The sequence below is a fragment of the Ursus maritimus genome, unplaced genomic scaffold, assembly GCF_017311325.1.
Source record: "Ursus maritimus isolate PB19 unplaced genomic scaffold, ASM1731132v1 scaffold_13, whole genome shotgun sequence".
Lineage (NCBI taxonomy): Eukaryota > Metazoa > Chordata > Mammalia > Carnivora > Ursidae > Ursus > Ursus maritimus.
The window spans coordinates 28,046,877-28,062,664 of NW_024423675.1; the positions used below are offsets into that span (position 1 = coordinate 28,046,877).

General features: G+C 42.0%; 1 protein-coding gene across 7 annotated transcripts in view; it reads right to left on the reverse strand.

Moving 5' to 3' along the window:
* The window catches only part of CEP85L (centrosomal protein 85 like), a 225,764-nt gene that overhangs the window by 161,515 nt on the left and 48,461 nt on the right, over positions 1 to 15,788 (reverse strand). For 3 of the 7 annotated variants that reach the window (XM_040627700.1, XM_040627701.1, XM_040627696.1), the window contains exon 1: positions 1,154 to 1,600. The exons of 3 other annotated variants lie outside the window; for them this stretch is intronic. In XM_040627700.1, the coding sequence (XP_040483634.1) occupies positions 1,154 to 1,226 (73 nt within the window). In that variant the 5' untranslated portion in view covers positions 1,227 to 1,600. Of the gene's footprint in view, positions 1 to 1,153; positions 1,601 to 2,698; positions 2,818 to 15,788 lie in introns of those variants that run through there. One more of the 7 variants, XM_008691170.2, reaches the window with a different exon arrangement.

The following is a 15,788-nucleotide window of genomic DNA, read 5'->3' on the forward strand; positions in this document are numbered from 1 at the left end:
CTGATATATTTCAAACAGCAGAAAATACTATCAGAAAAAAATTCACACTTCCAAATACTGCTTCTACTTTTTTTGTTTTGCAAATAGCTTTGAATGTACACAAAAATGTCAGTTACAAGTGGAACTCAAACATTTTGTGGAACAAGGTTACTCAGGAGTTCTAGAAACACCTAAAATTGTAGAAAAATTTCGCGTCTGTACTTATGGCAAATTTTTCTGGATAAAAGCTCTATATAACTTTCAGCTTCTCAAAAGGGTTCAAGATCCAGTTAAAGTGACTGGAGGAATCGACAGTGTCAAATAACTTGTCACAGGCAACCCAAGCCTTATTTTTTTTATCCCGAATTGGGGGGGGGATTTATCCTAATTCGGTGGCTCCCACACAACTTCTAAGCAGATGCAGGCATGAAATGGCTGTCCGATACAGACGGCTCCCTTCACACACACAACGCGGCAATCTCCAAATTTTCCTTGAAGGAACCAGGGAAAAGCAAACGCATTAACACCCCCACTGCTCAAAGATCGATTGGCTTATGCAGGACGTGTCCTCCCCTTACGCCAGAGAGAGCTGCGGGGAGGTGACCAGGTTTCACTGAGGGGCTGAAGTCCCCTCCGGGATCACTCACGGAGGAGACCACATCACCAGCAACCTCTTCCCGCCCCAAAACGCCCCAAGGGGCAGCTGCGGGCGTGGGCGCAGCAGACCCCGGCCCTCCCAGGCGTGCCCCGAGCCGCCGCCGCAGCACGGTCGCAGCGACCTTCTCGCTCAGGTCCCCCGTGAGCCCCGTTATCCACGTTGGCCACACACCCCACGAGGGAAAGGGAAGAGGTCGGACAACAAAGCGCAACCGGAGGAGGCCCAGGCCAGCTTTAAGTTGGGGCGCGGGGGCTGCGGCCCGAGGAGGAGCTGGCTGGACGCCGAGCCGCGCCGTGCGGGGCGGACGGGGCCGCGGATGCGGCCCGCCAGATGTCAGCCCGCGGGGCCGGGGTGTCGGCAGCCGGGAGGAAACCGGGAGGGCGTGCGCGCGGCGGCGTCGGGGAGGCGGCCCGGGGGAAGCCAGGCCTAAGAAGGGAGGGGAGCAGCGGCGGGGTCCCGAGGAGCCTTGGTCGGCCGCGACCCTCACGCCAGCTGGGGGACTGTCCCGTTACTTACCCGCCGGGAGACTGCGGGCTCCGCCGGGGCTGTCCCGGCCGCCAGCCTCCGGGGCCAGGAAGCGCCCCCACATAGCGGGCGGGAGGGCCGGGGGCGCACGACTCCCCTCGTCCGTCCTCCCCCGCCTTCGCCTCCTGCTCCTTCGGCGGCGGAAACTTGTGTGGAGCCTGGGGCCGCGGCGGCAAGAGCGGGAGGGCGGGCAGGCGGTCTGGTTAACGGCTGCTCAGCGACGGGCGGGGAGCGCAGGGGCCAGATTCGCCGCGGCGCCGGCGGCGGCGACTGCCATGGCCGAGCCCACTGGGCTGAGGCCGGGCCCGGGAAGCGACGGCTCCGCGGTGACGGCGACTGGGTCCCCGGGTGAGCCCAGGCAAGGCTCAGAGCCTCCAGGCGAAGTTGCAGCTGCGGCTTCTCTCCGCCCCCTCCGCCGGCAGAGCAGGAGCCCGAGTCTGGGCCGGGTGGGGGCGGGGCCTGACGGAGGCGTGGCCTCGGGCGCTTACATAATGCGTGCGCGGCGCGGGGCGGGAACTGCGGACCCGTCCCGCAGGGTACCCTGACGCCGCTTTGCTCAGCCAGCGACTGATGGGTCGCCTCCACGCGCCAGCTGCATCCCTCCCTCCCCATCCCCGCGCTCGGCCGACTGAGAAGAGAAGATGAAAAGAACGTGGCCCCGGGGCTGTATCTTTCGGTACCGCCCTCCCTTGGGTAATCCCTCAGTCCCTCCGGGGCTCCTCTCTGAAAGAGACGTAGAAGACCTGTACCCGCAGCATGACTGCTGGAGATACAAGGCTAGCCCGGGAGGGATTGAGAGACCCCCAGATTTATTTGGGATTGGGGTTAAAGTCATCATGCATTCCACAAACATCGTTGATAGATCACTTTGGGGGATAGAAAAGAAGTCGTGTTCCTGAATTCTCAATTTCCCCGGGAGGGGGGAGGGGGTGCGGGGAGCGGGTTGCAAAATATCTACAATACAAGAATGTGCGCAGGATAAAGCATAAAAGAAAAAGACCAGAGGTTCAGGGAGGGGCCGTAAATTTTAATCTAGTAGCCTAGTGATTCAGATAAGCAACCAGAAAGGAAGGAGTCAAAATGGCCTCAAAATATGTAATGGGAGTAACTTCCTTAGACCCAACGCCTTCACGTTCCTCCTTGGTTTGGTCAGTTCCCACTCTTTACCTGAACCCAGAGTACAAGAGTGAGTATCCTGAGGAAGGACAAAGGAGTGCAGCATCCTCTCCTTAAATCTTACTTTTCGTTGGCAATATTAGGATCCTTCCAACATTTAGATACAAAAGAGTCCATTTAATAAATATTGGTGGAGCACTGTAGAAGAAGGAGGGTTCTGCACCTGGCACAAGAATCAGAGATAAACTAAAAAGCAAGTCCCTCCCCTCAACAAGACTTTGAGTTCAATGATGCTTTTTCGTGTTTTAGAAGTTTGCTAACAAAGGCCTCATATTTCTATTTAAACACTCTAGAGTTGGGAAATACTGCTTAAAGCTTTTAGAGGTTAAATTACATTTAATTGTGTAGTCTATTACTTACCACATCTGTGTTGTAATTTATCTGGTTGCAGTTTTACATTTAGTTTCCCACCCGTAGAGTTCCATTTATTTCTCCAAATCATGAGCAGTTGGCCCAAGGGTCAGCTTTTTCTTTTTTTTTTTTTTTTAAAGATTTTATTTATTTATTCGACAGAGAGAGACAGCCAGCGAGAGAAGGAACACAAGCAGGGGGAGTGGGAGAGGAAGAAGCAGGCTCATAGCGGAAGAGCCCGATGTGGGGCTCGATCCCATAATGCCAGGATCACGCCCTGAGCCGAAGGCAGACGCTTAACCGCTGTGCCACCCAGGCGCCCCAAGGAGTCAGCTTTTTCTGAGGATAGAAAGAGACAGAAACATGAAAGGATGTGATTGGTTCCTTTTCCTGATTTAAATGTGTATTCGCTCATTTGAGTAGTTTAAGTATTCAAGTTTAGAAAGCTTGAATAGTTGAGGTTCAGAAAGAAACCTTAAAAAAATAATAATAAATTCCAAAAAGAATTATCAGAAGCTATACAGCTACATGAAAGTATCCTTGTTTTCATGATTTATAGTTACCATAGTCTCATACTAGGTACAGTATTTATTAAATAGCAACCTTTTTTTATACAGTTCTAAGAAATGTATGAATTATTACAGATACATCTTGGTCCTTTGTGAGTTTATATGTTAATCCAAAACTCTGCCAACTTCCACTCAGTTCTAAGCAGTTTTTTTTTTAATCATTTGCTCAGGTTTTCTACATGTTTTTTACCAATGTGAAGGGCATGCTACTACACACACACAAAAGAACATGTGAAGCTGAGACAAGGTAAAATATTTCAATACCTATTACAGGGTAAAAGGAAATAGTAAGAACATGTTTCTATTTTGGCAGCTGGCAACAAAGATAAAAATTTTTGTGTTCCTACTAATTAAACTTGAAAGGATACAGATCTAATGCGATTAAAATAACATAAATACTAAGCGAGAATATTATGTATATGAAGTAAACTATAACCATTTTTTATTCATATAGATTCTGAGTACATACTGAACTCAGATTCCCCCCACACACAGTATCCATAATTCTCAGAATGATTAAAATTTATCATAGCACAGGTTTAAGAGCCTAAGAACTACCTAACCATTACCAAGCCTGATGTTGTAAATTGGCACATTTTTGTTTTGTTATGATAGTATGAAAAGACCATGAGGAGAATCTTATAAGCAAAGACATTTATTACTGAACTTACGTATTTTGGTAATTGCTCGTATAAGCAGAGACAATAAAAGTAAGTAATGAACAGAATGTGTATGTTTCTGTGCATGTTTAAATATAGTTGCTTAGGTGAAATTTAGATACTTAATGTTTTGGGAGGGGACTTTTTTTTTTAAGATTTTAAATATTTATTTGGCAGAGAGAGAGCACAAACACGGGGAGCGGCAGAGCCCGACATGGGGCTCAATCCCAGGACCCTGGGATCATGACCTGAGTCAAAGGCAGACGCTTCACCAACTGAGCCACCCAGGCACCCCTTGGGAGGGAACTTTTTAAAAGTATAAATTAGGGCGCCTGGGTGGCTCAGCCGTTAAGCATCTGCCTTTGGCTCAGGTCATGATCCCAGGGTCCTGGGATCAAGCCCTGCATCGAGCCCTGCATCGAGCCCTGCATCGGGCCCCCTGCTCAGCAGGAAGCCTGCTTCTCCCTCTCACACTCCCCTTGCTTGTGTTCCCTCTCTCACTGTCTCTCTCTGTCAAATAAATAAATAAAATCTTTAAAAAATAAAATAAAATAAAAAAATAAAAGTATAAACTAGATGATAAAAGAGTAAAAAGTACCAAAAACACCATATTTAATATCAAACCATATTAAACTCTTCATTTGAAAATTGCATTCCAAAAAAAATTTCAAAATGAAAAATAAATGTTGCATTTATAAATTTTAAATTCTTTGGATACGAGTCTCTGATCTGATTAAGTTAAGCTATCTTACATGTGTTTGTCTTACATAAATTTATTGTATTAGTCAAACAACAACCAGAGGATTGAAGAGTGATATAACAAAGGATGAAAGTGATATTTTTAAATGAGAAGAAAATATCTTGTGCATGATATGAAGAAACCTCAAATGAGGTTAATGTTTATAAAAATATAAAATATCAAAACCAACAAAATGTAGAAAAATTAAACCATCCAGTAACAATTGAAATAGTTCCTAAAGAACAACTGCCACTTGAGAGGGACAGATTTTTGAATGAAGTCTAAAAAATTTCAAGGGACAGATAATTCTGGCGTATCAAGTGTGCTACAAGGGCCATGATATAGAACGTCTTCCAGATCATAAAAATGACAACTTACTGAATTTATTGTGGGTTGTTGTAATCTCAAATAGTCATTTATAATAACAAAAAAAAAGGAAACTAAGAAACTCTTTTGACAATGGATTGGAAAAAATCTTAACTGGATTCCTAGCAGATACATTCAACTATAAAAAGGTGAATAGAAGACGTAGAGGTTATTCAACCTGTCTGTGCCTCAATTTCCTCATCTGTGGTGTGGCCAGGCCAAGAGGGTGAGGATATCTCATCTCTCAAGTCCATACAGAAAATTAATCCCATCTGTACTTTGGGCTGTAAAGTTAGGTTGCAACGGCCAATGAGAAAGTAGGTTTAAGACAGGAACCACTAAATCATGGAGCAGTCCTTTGATTGGGAGGCAAGGCTGGAAGGGATGGAATTTAGATGAAGGACGAAGTTAAGTCTTCCAAGGTACAAACAGTGTTTACTGGAACTGCTTAGGATTGACGTATTTGTGAATGAAACTTATTGTATTCACCACCTGGTCATACTGAGCCTATAGAAAAGATGCAACACCATTTACAATGAAGGGGGACAACAAACTTGAAAGTGTATAAAGAGACAAGTTCTCCCCTGCCTATCTTCCTATTCAGACCCCAGAAGGATAGGTGTATGGAGAGAAGGGTGGAGTCTAAGAAAGCAGCTCATACCTTCAGTACACACACACACACACACACACACACACACACAGCCTCCTACCTAACCTGCCCTAGTGGAGAAGAGGACTGTTTTAATAACCGTAAATAGCCAAAACATTATGGAATTGGATTGAGATGAACTCAGTGGAAAGGCAGCTTTTCAATAAAGTAGAGTTGATAGCAGTAGTGAGACTTTAGAATATATATTTTAAATGAATTGAGACTTCTCACTAAACTAATCAAATATTTTATGTAATCCTCAAGACAATCTCATCAAAATAAAAACAAAAAATAAAAATAATTTTTAAAAAAATGAACAAAGAGAAAAAGAGACAAACAAAAAACAGACACAGGTATAGAGAACAAACTGGTGTTTACCAGAGGGGAGGGGGGATTGGGGGATGGGTGAACTAGGTGGAGGGGATTAAGAGTACATTTATTGATTTTCCTGTCCTTTGATTGTATCCTTATAGATACTCTGAATGAATTTGACTACTGTCCATTTAAATTGGGTTGACTATATTTAGACTAATTTATGTGATCAATTAAATCATTTTCTTCTTCTGATGAAAAAAAAAAGAGTACATTTATTATCATGAGCACTGAGTAATGCATAGAATTGCTGAATCATTATATTGTATACCTGAAACTAATATGACACTGTATGATAATTATGCTGTAATTAAAATTAAAAAATAAATAAAACAATCTGTTATCAACAGTCAATATTAGCTCCATTTTAAAGATTGGCAGAAAAAGACCCAGAGAAGTAAGTTCATACAGGCAGTAAAAAGCTAGCATCCAAACCTAATCCGCATGATCCCAAAGCCCATGCTTTTCCCATCATGCTCTTTAATATGTTGCAAAACAAATTATAAGATTTTTCTTCAGATGCCGTGTGAGAAGGAAGTACCTAATTATAGGATTTCTGTATAATGTTTAGGGTTCAGCTAAGATTGGAAACCATGTGACATTAATCTGTGGTGTTCTATGATTTTCTTTAGCTGCAGCCAGCAGTTTGAGTATAGGAATAAAGAAGGCAGATAAAATAACAGGATTTTGTGGTGTGGGCACTTAGGGAAAGGGGACAAAGAATTTAAGGATATTGGCTAGAGAATGGATGAAGTGATGGGAATCTGGGTCTAGCCTATCTGGAGAGAACAGTGAAATCAAGAGAGGGCTGAAATGTTGACAGAAGGCTGAGGGAATAAGGCAGAATAGCAGATATAATGACAATAGGGGGGCAAACCGTGGAAAGATGGGGCATTAGGGTAAGCGGGGAGAATGTTTAAGATTGCAGAGGTGGGGCAGTGGAGGAATTAATCTATGAGGCTGCACTGGAGTTGCAGGTCTCTGATCTCCCTTCCAGAAAAATATTGATGTTCAGCCACAAGGAATGAGGTTGACTGATGGCCTCCAGCTGTTAGCACCTGAAGGATCTGCCTCAGCTTTTGACGGTAGCCCATTCTTCTTGGATAGCTCCAGCCAGTGACTGAGCATGGCAGAGACATTGGGACCTGCCATTCTTTCCCATGGAGAACCCTTGTAATCATAAGCCTTTGTTTTCTAGCTCTCTGTTGGGTTGACTGAGACCAGGTCAGATCTGCACGTGGGTCTGGGTCTCCCCTTTCCAATCCTATTTCCCTCCCCTTTCATCTTTCACAGGTGCTACGCTCCAATAAACTTCTTGCACTCCTAACTCCAATTTATCGTCTGCTTCCCAGAGAACCCAACCGAAACAATCTGTAAGGATAAAGATATAAAGGAGTTAGGTTTGTTTGTTGTGAATAGTAAAGTCGGGGCTCTATAAAGCATGATGAAAATGTTTCTGAGGACAGGATACCAAGGATGGGTCATCAGGAAGGCAGCACATAGCAACATGGACTGAAAGCACACAATAGTATACATATATAAGCACCTTAGATTTTGAACAGCAGGGGAAGGCAGAATTGAAAAAGCCACAGGGTTTAGTGGACTCGGAATACCACCTGGACACACAAACTCGGGAGAGAATGTTCTGAGTAGTTCTGCCTGGGCTGGTCCTGGCCACTGCTGTCCCAACTAGAAAAGTTTGCCACTATGCAAGGAACTTCTAGGAGCAAACTACAAATGTGTGAAATTTACTGTGTTCACTCAGATTGACAGGATTTTAGTTAATAAAGAGTAGTTAATCGGTTACAATTTCTCTACTCAAATAATTTTCAAACATTAACATGGTTTTCTTAGTAGCTTTCTTACTTCTGGGTAGTAGAAGAGAATTCAATTTGATAACGCTGTTAACTTTCGTCCAAAGAATTTTCCCCATATTGCTTACATAATGGCAAAAAATAGTGATCTCTGGAACTGTAAATACAGTTAATGGCACTGAAACAATTCCTAGAATGACCTGGGTTAATTTAAAGATTGGGCCTTTTTGCTAAAATTTCAATGGAGGTCTAGAATTTTAACAAGTATTACATTCAGAAAACCAAACACAAGTCTAGCCGCAACTTTCAGGTTTATGGGGAAACTGATTTCTTATCTTTTTTCCTGATTGCAAAAATAATGCATATTTTAAAAAACAGAAAGAAGACAGTATAAAAATAATCATTACTTATTCCTTCAGTAAATATTTGTAGGGCAGGAAAACTAGGGAGAGGTGTGAAAGATTGACTTCCTTCACCACAGCTTTTAAATTTTCTGTTGTGTAAACATATATACATATCAATAAGGCAAGGGTTGCTTGGGGTTTTTGTAACCCAAATTATCTCTAAGGAAAGGTGGAGTCACCCTGTACTCCAGTGCTTACAGTCTTTCATATTACGGGTTACACTCTTAAATATTTTGATCAACACTGATTGAGGAGGTCACTTAGCCTGACTTGAATTCAATCTGCAGAATTTGGAACCTGTATTTTTTTTTAAAGATTTTATTTATTTATTTGACAGAGATAGAGACAGCCAGCGAGAGAGGGAACACAAGCAGGGGGAGTGGGAGAGGAAGAAGCAGGCTCCCAGTGGAGGAGCCTGATGTGGGGCTCGATCCCAAAACACTGGGATCATGCCCTGAGCCGAAGGCAGCGGCTTAACGACTGAGCCACCCAGGTGCCCCTGGAAACTGTATTTTTAAAAAAAGATAAACTGACTTTTAAAAGATCACTTTTAGGACACCTGGGTGCTCAGTCGGTTAAGCGTCTGCCTTCTGCTCAGGTCAGAGTCCTGGGATCAAGTTCCTCATCGGGTTCCTTGCTTGGCAGGGAGCCTGCTTCTCCCTCTGCCTCTGCCTGCCACTCCTCCTGCTCTCTCTCATTCTCTCTTTCTGACAAATAAACAAATAAAATCTTAAAAAAAAAAAAATCACTTTTTTTTTGAGGGGAGGGGAATGGCAGAGGGAGAGGGAGTGAGAGAATCCTCAACAGGCTCCAAGCCAGTGCAGAGCCCAGTCAGGGCTCAAGCTCACACCCCTGAGATGATGACCTGAGCTGAAGACGAGAGTCCCACACGTAACCGACTGAGCCACCCAGGTGCCCGGAAAGATCACTAAAAAATGTAGTGAAATAATTACTACATTGTAATGGTTGTAAAAATATGTTAAATATGGCAGTGGAAAAAAGCAACATATCTAAATTAGTATATTTAATAGATATAAGTAAACTAATACTGTTTCACTTGTATCTCAAAATTTTAACATATCAAATTGTCTCATTTTCAACACATTTTTGAAAATGCATCTGAAATACTTCCCCATTTTTGAAAATGGAGATCACCTTATATTTCAAACATATCTGGACTGAATTAAAATTAATGAATTAAAATTGGTCCTTTTTTTCTCTAGCCACAAACAAGGTATTTCTTAAGGATTTCCGGTATTTTGCAATGTTATGTTTGGGGAATCCATATTTAATATTTTTAACTATCTAAAACTGAATTTAGAAAGAATAACAGCTTATAGACTTTTCTTACAACCCAGTAAGACTTAAAAGTTTTTTTAAAACCTAGTAGAATAACTAATTTATACTTTCATTATTGTAATTGAGACTTCTGTTTTTTAATGAACCTTGAATCACCAATTACTGAACTGCAAAATGAAAGCACAGAAAAGCCGCCTGAATATCAAATACATTCATTATCATAAGTGTTCGGAGAGAATCTGAGATGAATTAACAACGAACAAAGCATCTACAATTAAATTCACACTCTTCAACATGTACTGGGAACGATGACAAAATAAATTACAAATACATATGTGTGTATATAAGGTATACACGAAATTATGATATTTTCCTAATTGGATTATTACACAAATTTTTACATTACTTGGTTCTTTTTTTTTTTTTTTTTTTTTAACAGATAATGTCCTAATGAAGTTCTGGAGGAAACCTAGCCTTAGAAAAGTTAGGCAAGTTATTTATACCATGAAAGATCACTGAAGGATAGTGGTCTTCAACTGAGACCGAAAGATAGAGATAGTGGTTAGCATTTATGTTCATAATCTTAAAAAAAATACATGATCTCAGCAGGAGGGACCTATAGGGCCACTAAGGAGAGGGCTGAGTTGGCGGCACTTGATCAGCGTTGGGGGAGAATAGAGTGAAAGGCATTATCCAGAGAATTCTGCACAGCAGTGCCTGAACGCTGCTCGCTTCTTTGCTCACCCTTGAACGTCAGTCTGTTCTGGCCCAGGCCCAAGAGCTAGGTTTCAGATCATGGCAGGCTTAGGAGAACAGTGCAGACTGGAACACCTAATCCCACCCTGGCTTGCCCTAAAATGGCCCCTGAATTCGTCCAGCTCCTGATCCTGCTGCCTCAGTCTGTTTCTAGAAACTCAATGCACAGAAGAGCAATGCCACTTTTGCTCCAGTTTTGAGTTTGGGTTTTACCACATAATTTTTTTAAAGGAATTTTCATCTTCCCACATGCCACCTTTTAGAACAGATTGCTTAAAATTTCGTAGAGGAAATGAGTCATAGTTAACCGATGAGAGCGTGTGTCTCCGTGTTTCCAGGGTCGAGATAATCATCACCCTCCAGGTACCTACCTGCCACGCAGGAAGCCGCTACCAGGCACTGGAGTTTTCCTGTTGCCTTTCCATCCCGGGGCTTATGATGAATATCCTTAAAATGCTTTGGTATGTGTGGGCTTTCTCCTGTTTACACAACGTCTATTGGAAGGTGAAGTTTGTAGGCTGCGAAGTGGCTCTCTGCTGGGGTGACAGCCTGCCTCCCACAGAAGGTGCCAGAAGAAGGGGACCTCAAAAGCCACTGTGAAGCTCATATGCCCTGATCGCTTTTCAGATACTGGCAAAGGGCCAGAGCCACAGTAGTGCTACAGTGAGTAGCTGGGTGATGTGGCAGATTGCCAGGTGACGGCCAGACTGTCATTTATAAAGAGATGGTTTTTATAGACTCCCAGTAACCCATACTGAACCCTGTGGTTTCTGGGAGAAAAAAGAACCAGATTATTCTCCTATTGGAAACAAACAAACAAAACAAACAAACGCTGGATTTAGGTTTGCAGGATCTATATTGGTCTTTCAAAATACTTCAGTATTTACTTCAGTAAATAGCCTTCGCATGATCGTATGTCTGTAACCCACACTCTCCCTGAGTCTGGGGATGCTCTCTGCCCCTCCACTCCCACCATGCCCAGGGGCTTTGTAATGTTGTCTGTAGCTGCCTCATTAACTCTCAGCCCTCTTGGGTTCTCCGAATCTGTTTTTTTAAGTACGATAAGGAGGATGTCATTTAATGTGAGAAGTGTCGGCACATTCAAAGAAAAAAATGAGTATCAATAAACTGAGAAAAAAATGATTAACATAAAATGTCATCTTAAAATTTTCTTATAGTTTAAGATTTGTATAAACAAAACTGATATTTATTAATGTGTCCTCTTAATGCATACAAGAGTAGATGATACTCTATATCCACGGTACTTTTCTCTTGTGCCTTAAAAAAACAATAAAAGATAAGGCTTTATGAAATACCGTTTATAAACACATTTTAATAAGGCTTATTATTCTTTCCTTTTAAAATTAAATCTTTATAAATCCTAAAATTTTAATCTACTTCAGCTAACTATTCATAAGTACTCAGGACCATGATGGGGTCATTTTAGGCAAAATGTTCAGTGTTAATGCATTCATGGATAGAAATTCAGATGCAGAAAATGCTTAAGACCTTTACTTCGCCTTATTAAAAAAACTCAGAAAAAGTAATACCAAGCCTGGAGATCTTAAATCTCTGACAATGTAAATATACTATAATTGGTTGCATTTTTTTGTTGTTGAACTTAAGAGTATATCTAGTTTTATAAAAGCTATAAGTATTTAGTAAAGAATATTCAGAAAAAAATAGAAAACAATTATAAATGAGAAACTGGGGTCTATATAATGATCCTGAAGAGCGATACTGAAACTACTCCCTGGGCCAACAGCGTTGTACAGTGAAACAGCTTGTTAGCTTTCCACAGTTAACAAGAGGGCGGCCAGGAAGTGCGAAACGAGAGGTGCCGGCACCACAGAGCCCAGCGGGCCTCGTGGACTCAGTTTCCTCATTTGTCAAACGGGATTCTTGCAGTACTCTCCCATAAAGCTGTTGTGAGGAGTAAGCACGGTCACGTTTGATAAAGTGTTTCACGAATTTTAGGTAAGCTAATCTTTTTAAGAAACACAAGGGGCAGTTAATTCAAAAGAGAAACTCTGTGCAAATAAAAGGTATGATCGAGTACTGAGCACTGCACCAAGAATTTTACCTGCACTGTTCCATTGAATTTTCGCAACATGATAAAGAACAGTAGGAATGATTATTATCCCCATTTTAGGGATGAGGAAACTGAGGCACAGGGAGGTCCAAGGAGACATGGTTCACAAGTGGCAGAGCAGGAATTCAAAGCCAGTTCTGCCTGACTTGAGAGCCTCGGTACTTTCATATTTGCTGTTACAGGGAAAACTTTAACTTCATTAGTAATCAAAGATTTCACAACTGAACGGTATGAAAATGGAAATACAAAGGGATGATAAGCACCAATTCCATTTGTCTCTGTAAAGGGAGGGAAGGAAGGAGGGGAGTAGAATTGGGTCGGGGGTACATGAAGAATTCAGCCATAGATGTCATATTTTACTTTTTTGAAACTAGTGAAGATATGGGAGTGTGTAAAGATTTGATAAACCAGGGCCATGGGTTAATATTGTTCTTCATGCTTTAAATAATTCACAGTAAAAAATTAAAACAGGGAACTAATATCACCCTATTTTGTTTTTATGAAGAAGAAATAATTAAGAAAATAATTCTGGTGAAAGTCTGGAGAAACTGATGTTCTTTTTTTTTTTTTTTTTAATTTTATTTATTATTTGACAGAGAGACAGCCAGTGAGAGGGGGAACACAAGCAGGGGGAGTGGGAGAGGAAGAAGCAGGCTCCCAGAGGATGAGCCTGACGTGGGGCTCGATCCCAGAACGCCGGGATCACGCCCTGAGCCGAAGGCAGACGCTTAAAGACTGAGCCACCCAGGCACCCCAGAAACTGATATTCTCATACACTCCTGGTGATATAAATTCGTCCAACTCTTCTGGAAACCAATTTGGCAATATGTTTCTAAAATTATAAAAATAATCACACTCTTTGGTTCAGTAATTTTCCTTTTGGTACACTATCCTAAGGAAAAAAATTATCAAAATATGTATGCATGTACACATATAAATACACTCACTGGAAAAACTCTATGTACAAGGAGGTTAACTGCAGTATTATTTATAATAGTGGAATATATTAAATATAAGATTTTTTAAATAGTTAATATCACGCAGCCTTTAAAGTAATGTTTATGAAGGCTATATGACAATATGCATAATGGTTACGATGTAACATTAGTTGAAAAAAGTCAGAATATAAAATCCCGTATCCCCTAGAATTAAATCAATGAAAAAACAAGCATAAAGTTTAGGAAGAAACACCCTAAAATGATGAGTATAGCCCTAGCATTAGGGTGGTGAGATCAGGAATATTTTTCTCTTCTCTCTTTTGAATTTTTTATAATAATGATCTGACATATTGTTTTTGTAATGTAAAGTTATGACGTAGTACAAACCCAGCTTTGGAAATTATAAGATATGTCTGAAAATGAACTAGAATTCAAGGGAGAGGATGAGGAGCTCCAAGGAAGACAGTAGATAATTCACACTCAGTTCAGGAGTTCCAGGAAGGGAGGTCCATCAGGCTGGGGTCTTTAGGAGAGAGCTTCTGCAGGAGGAGCTGTCAGTGGCTTCAATAATTGGTAGAACTAGGATGAGGGGAGGGCCCCAGGGAAGCGGGCAACAAGCTTCAAAAGCAGAAAGACAGGAGGTGACGGCAGGCGACAGCACTTCATGTCGTGGAATATTTTATTTTCAGTTTTTATCTTCTGATTTTTTTTTTTTTCAGAAATTGCGGTGACTTTAAAGTTGTCATGGTTGAATTAATTCCACAAAACAACTGGTTGTAGAATCATAGCAACATAATTATGAGCTGTGCTTCTGGCTCCAAATCTTTTATCTAAAAATAATCGCAATGACTGCGTCTTGGGAAAACAAAGCCGTCACCTATTCTTGTGCTCCAGCTATCTTGGTAGCCACTTACTGGAAAATGGATCGTGGGTAAAATAACTGCATGTTTTTAGAACTCTGCTTGTTGCTCTTCCCCTTCACTGAGTGGATTAATGAAACAATTTTAAAACTTGCGATCTACAGGCATTCCCTTAAGCGCGAACATGACTTAGGAAAAATCATACAAGCCTGCCCGTGTTCCCCAAGGAACACACCCCTGGCACCCCTGAAAGGCAATCTTGTTCCTTCAGGGGGTGTATTTTCTTGCGCAGAAAGGAGCTGGGAGGCCAGGGGTGGAGCTGTGGTGAGTAGCAGCAGGAATGTTAGGTAAGTCTCCCGCAAGGGTACGATGAATGAACCTGTATGCTCCACTGCCCCCCACATACACCAGCTGCTCCTTGCCCAGCTTCCTTGGGTTAGGTAAATACTCACTGAAAAATACATGAATCAACAGGATGAACGGTGACAGTTATTCACAGAAGGATTCCTTTGTGCTAGGAGTTTACGTCCGTGAACGCTAATTGTCCTAAGAATCCTGCTGAGCATACAACTCAAATGCCAGCGTTCTTAGGTTCTACTAACTCTAGCTCTTTTTTTATCCTTTAAAATGAGAGTGCTCCATCGCCATCTCACCGCTGGTGAGAAATCTGCCGTTCCTCCCACATCTCCAGGTTTCTCTTCCTCACCTCGTAGGCCAGATTGTCCAACTCTCCTCTACAACTCTCTTGTGTTTGCCTTCCCTTCTGCTGTATTGCCTTATCCAGGACTATAAACACATCACCCCAATTTCATCACTCCCGAGGAATGGTCCACTGTGATGCCGAAGTCATAAATGACTCAATTTTGGATATTAAGACTTATTGCCCCAAATAAAGCCCCAGACTGGGCTATTTTGCTAGATTTCTCTCCTTCCTGAGGTTGGTGCTTTCATGCAAGCTCTAGGATGCTCAAAATACTTGCTTATCATGCAAAACAATTCAGTTCTCTGTCTGGGGCTTCCTTGCTCATCTCCAAAGCAGGTCTGTCAGGGTGTTTTGCTACACTTAAGAGTCCTAGGAATCAGGGCTGCGGTCTGCTGTAGTTTTAAACAGCAACCCCCAGTGCTATGTTATTATCCACATTTTACGCAAGATGAAACAAGGTTAGTGAAATTAAATGATTACCCAAGAAAAAGGGCCAAAACGTGAATTAAAAGCCTGGCTACCTAACTCAAAATTTATGCTCCTTCCGCTAAACCAGGATGAATATGTGAGAGTCAATACTTAACTGAATGTTTACAACATGCCAGGCTCTGTTCTGAGAACTTTAGGGGCATTACCTCATGAAATCCTCACATTAGTTTCTATCTATTTTATAGGTACAGAAATAGTAAGTAATTTGCCCAGAGCCACATAACTAACATATGGCAGGGTCAAGATTAGAACCCAGAAGTTCAGTCTGTGTGGTTCCCATCGTTAGCTCTACCAGCCACATGTTGTAGTTCCCCTCAGTCCCTTCTGCAGCTGGAAATGGGGGCAGATACTGGCTGACAGACAGTTCAATCTGCACCATGAAAATGACCT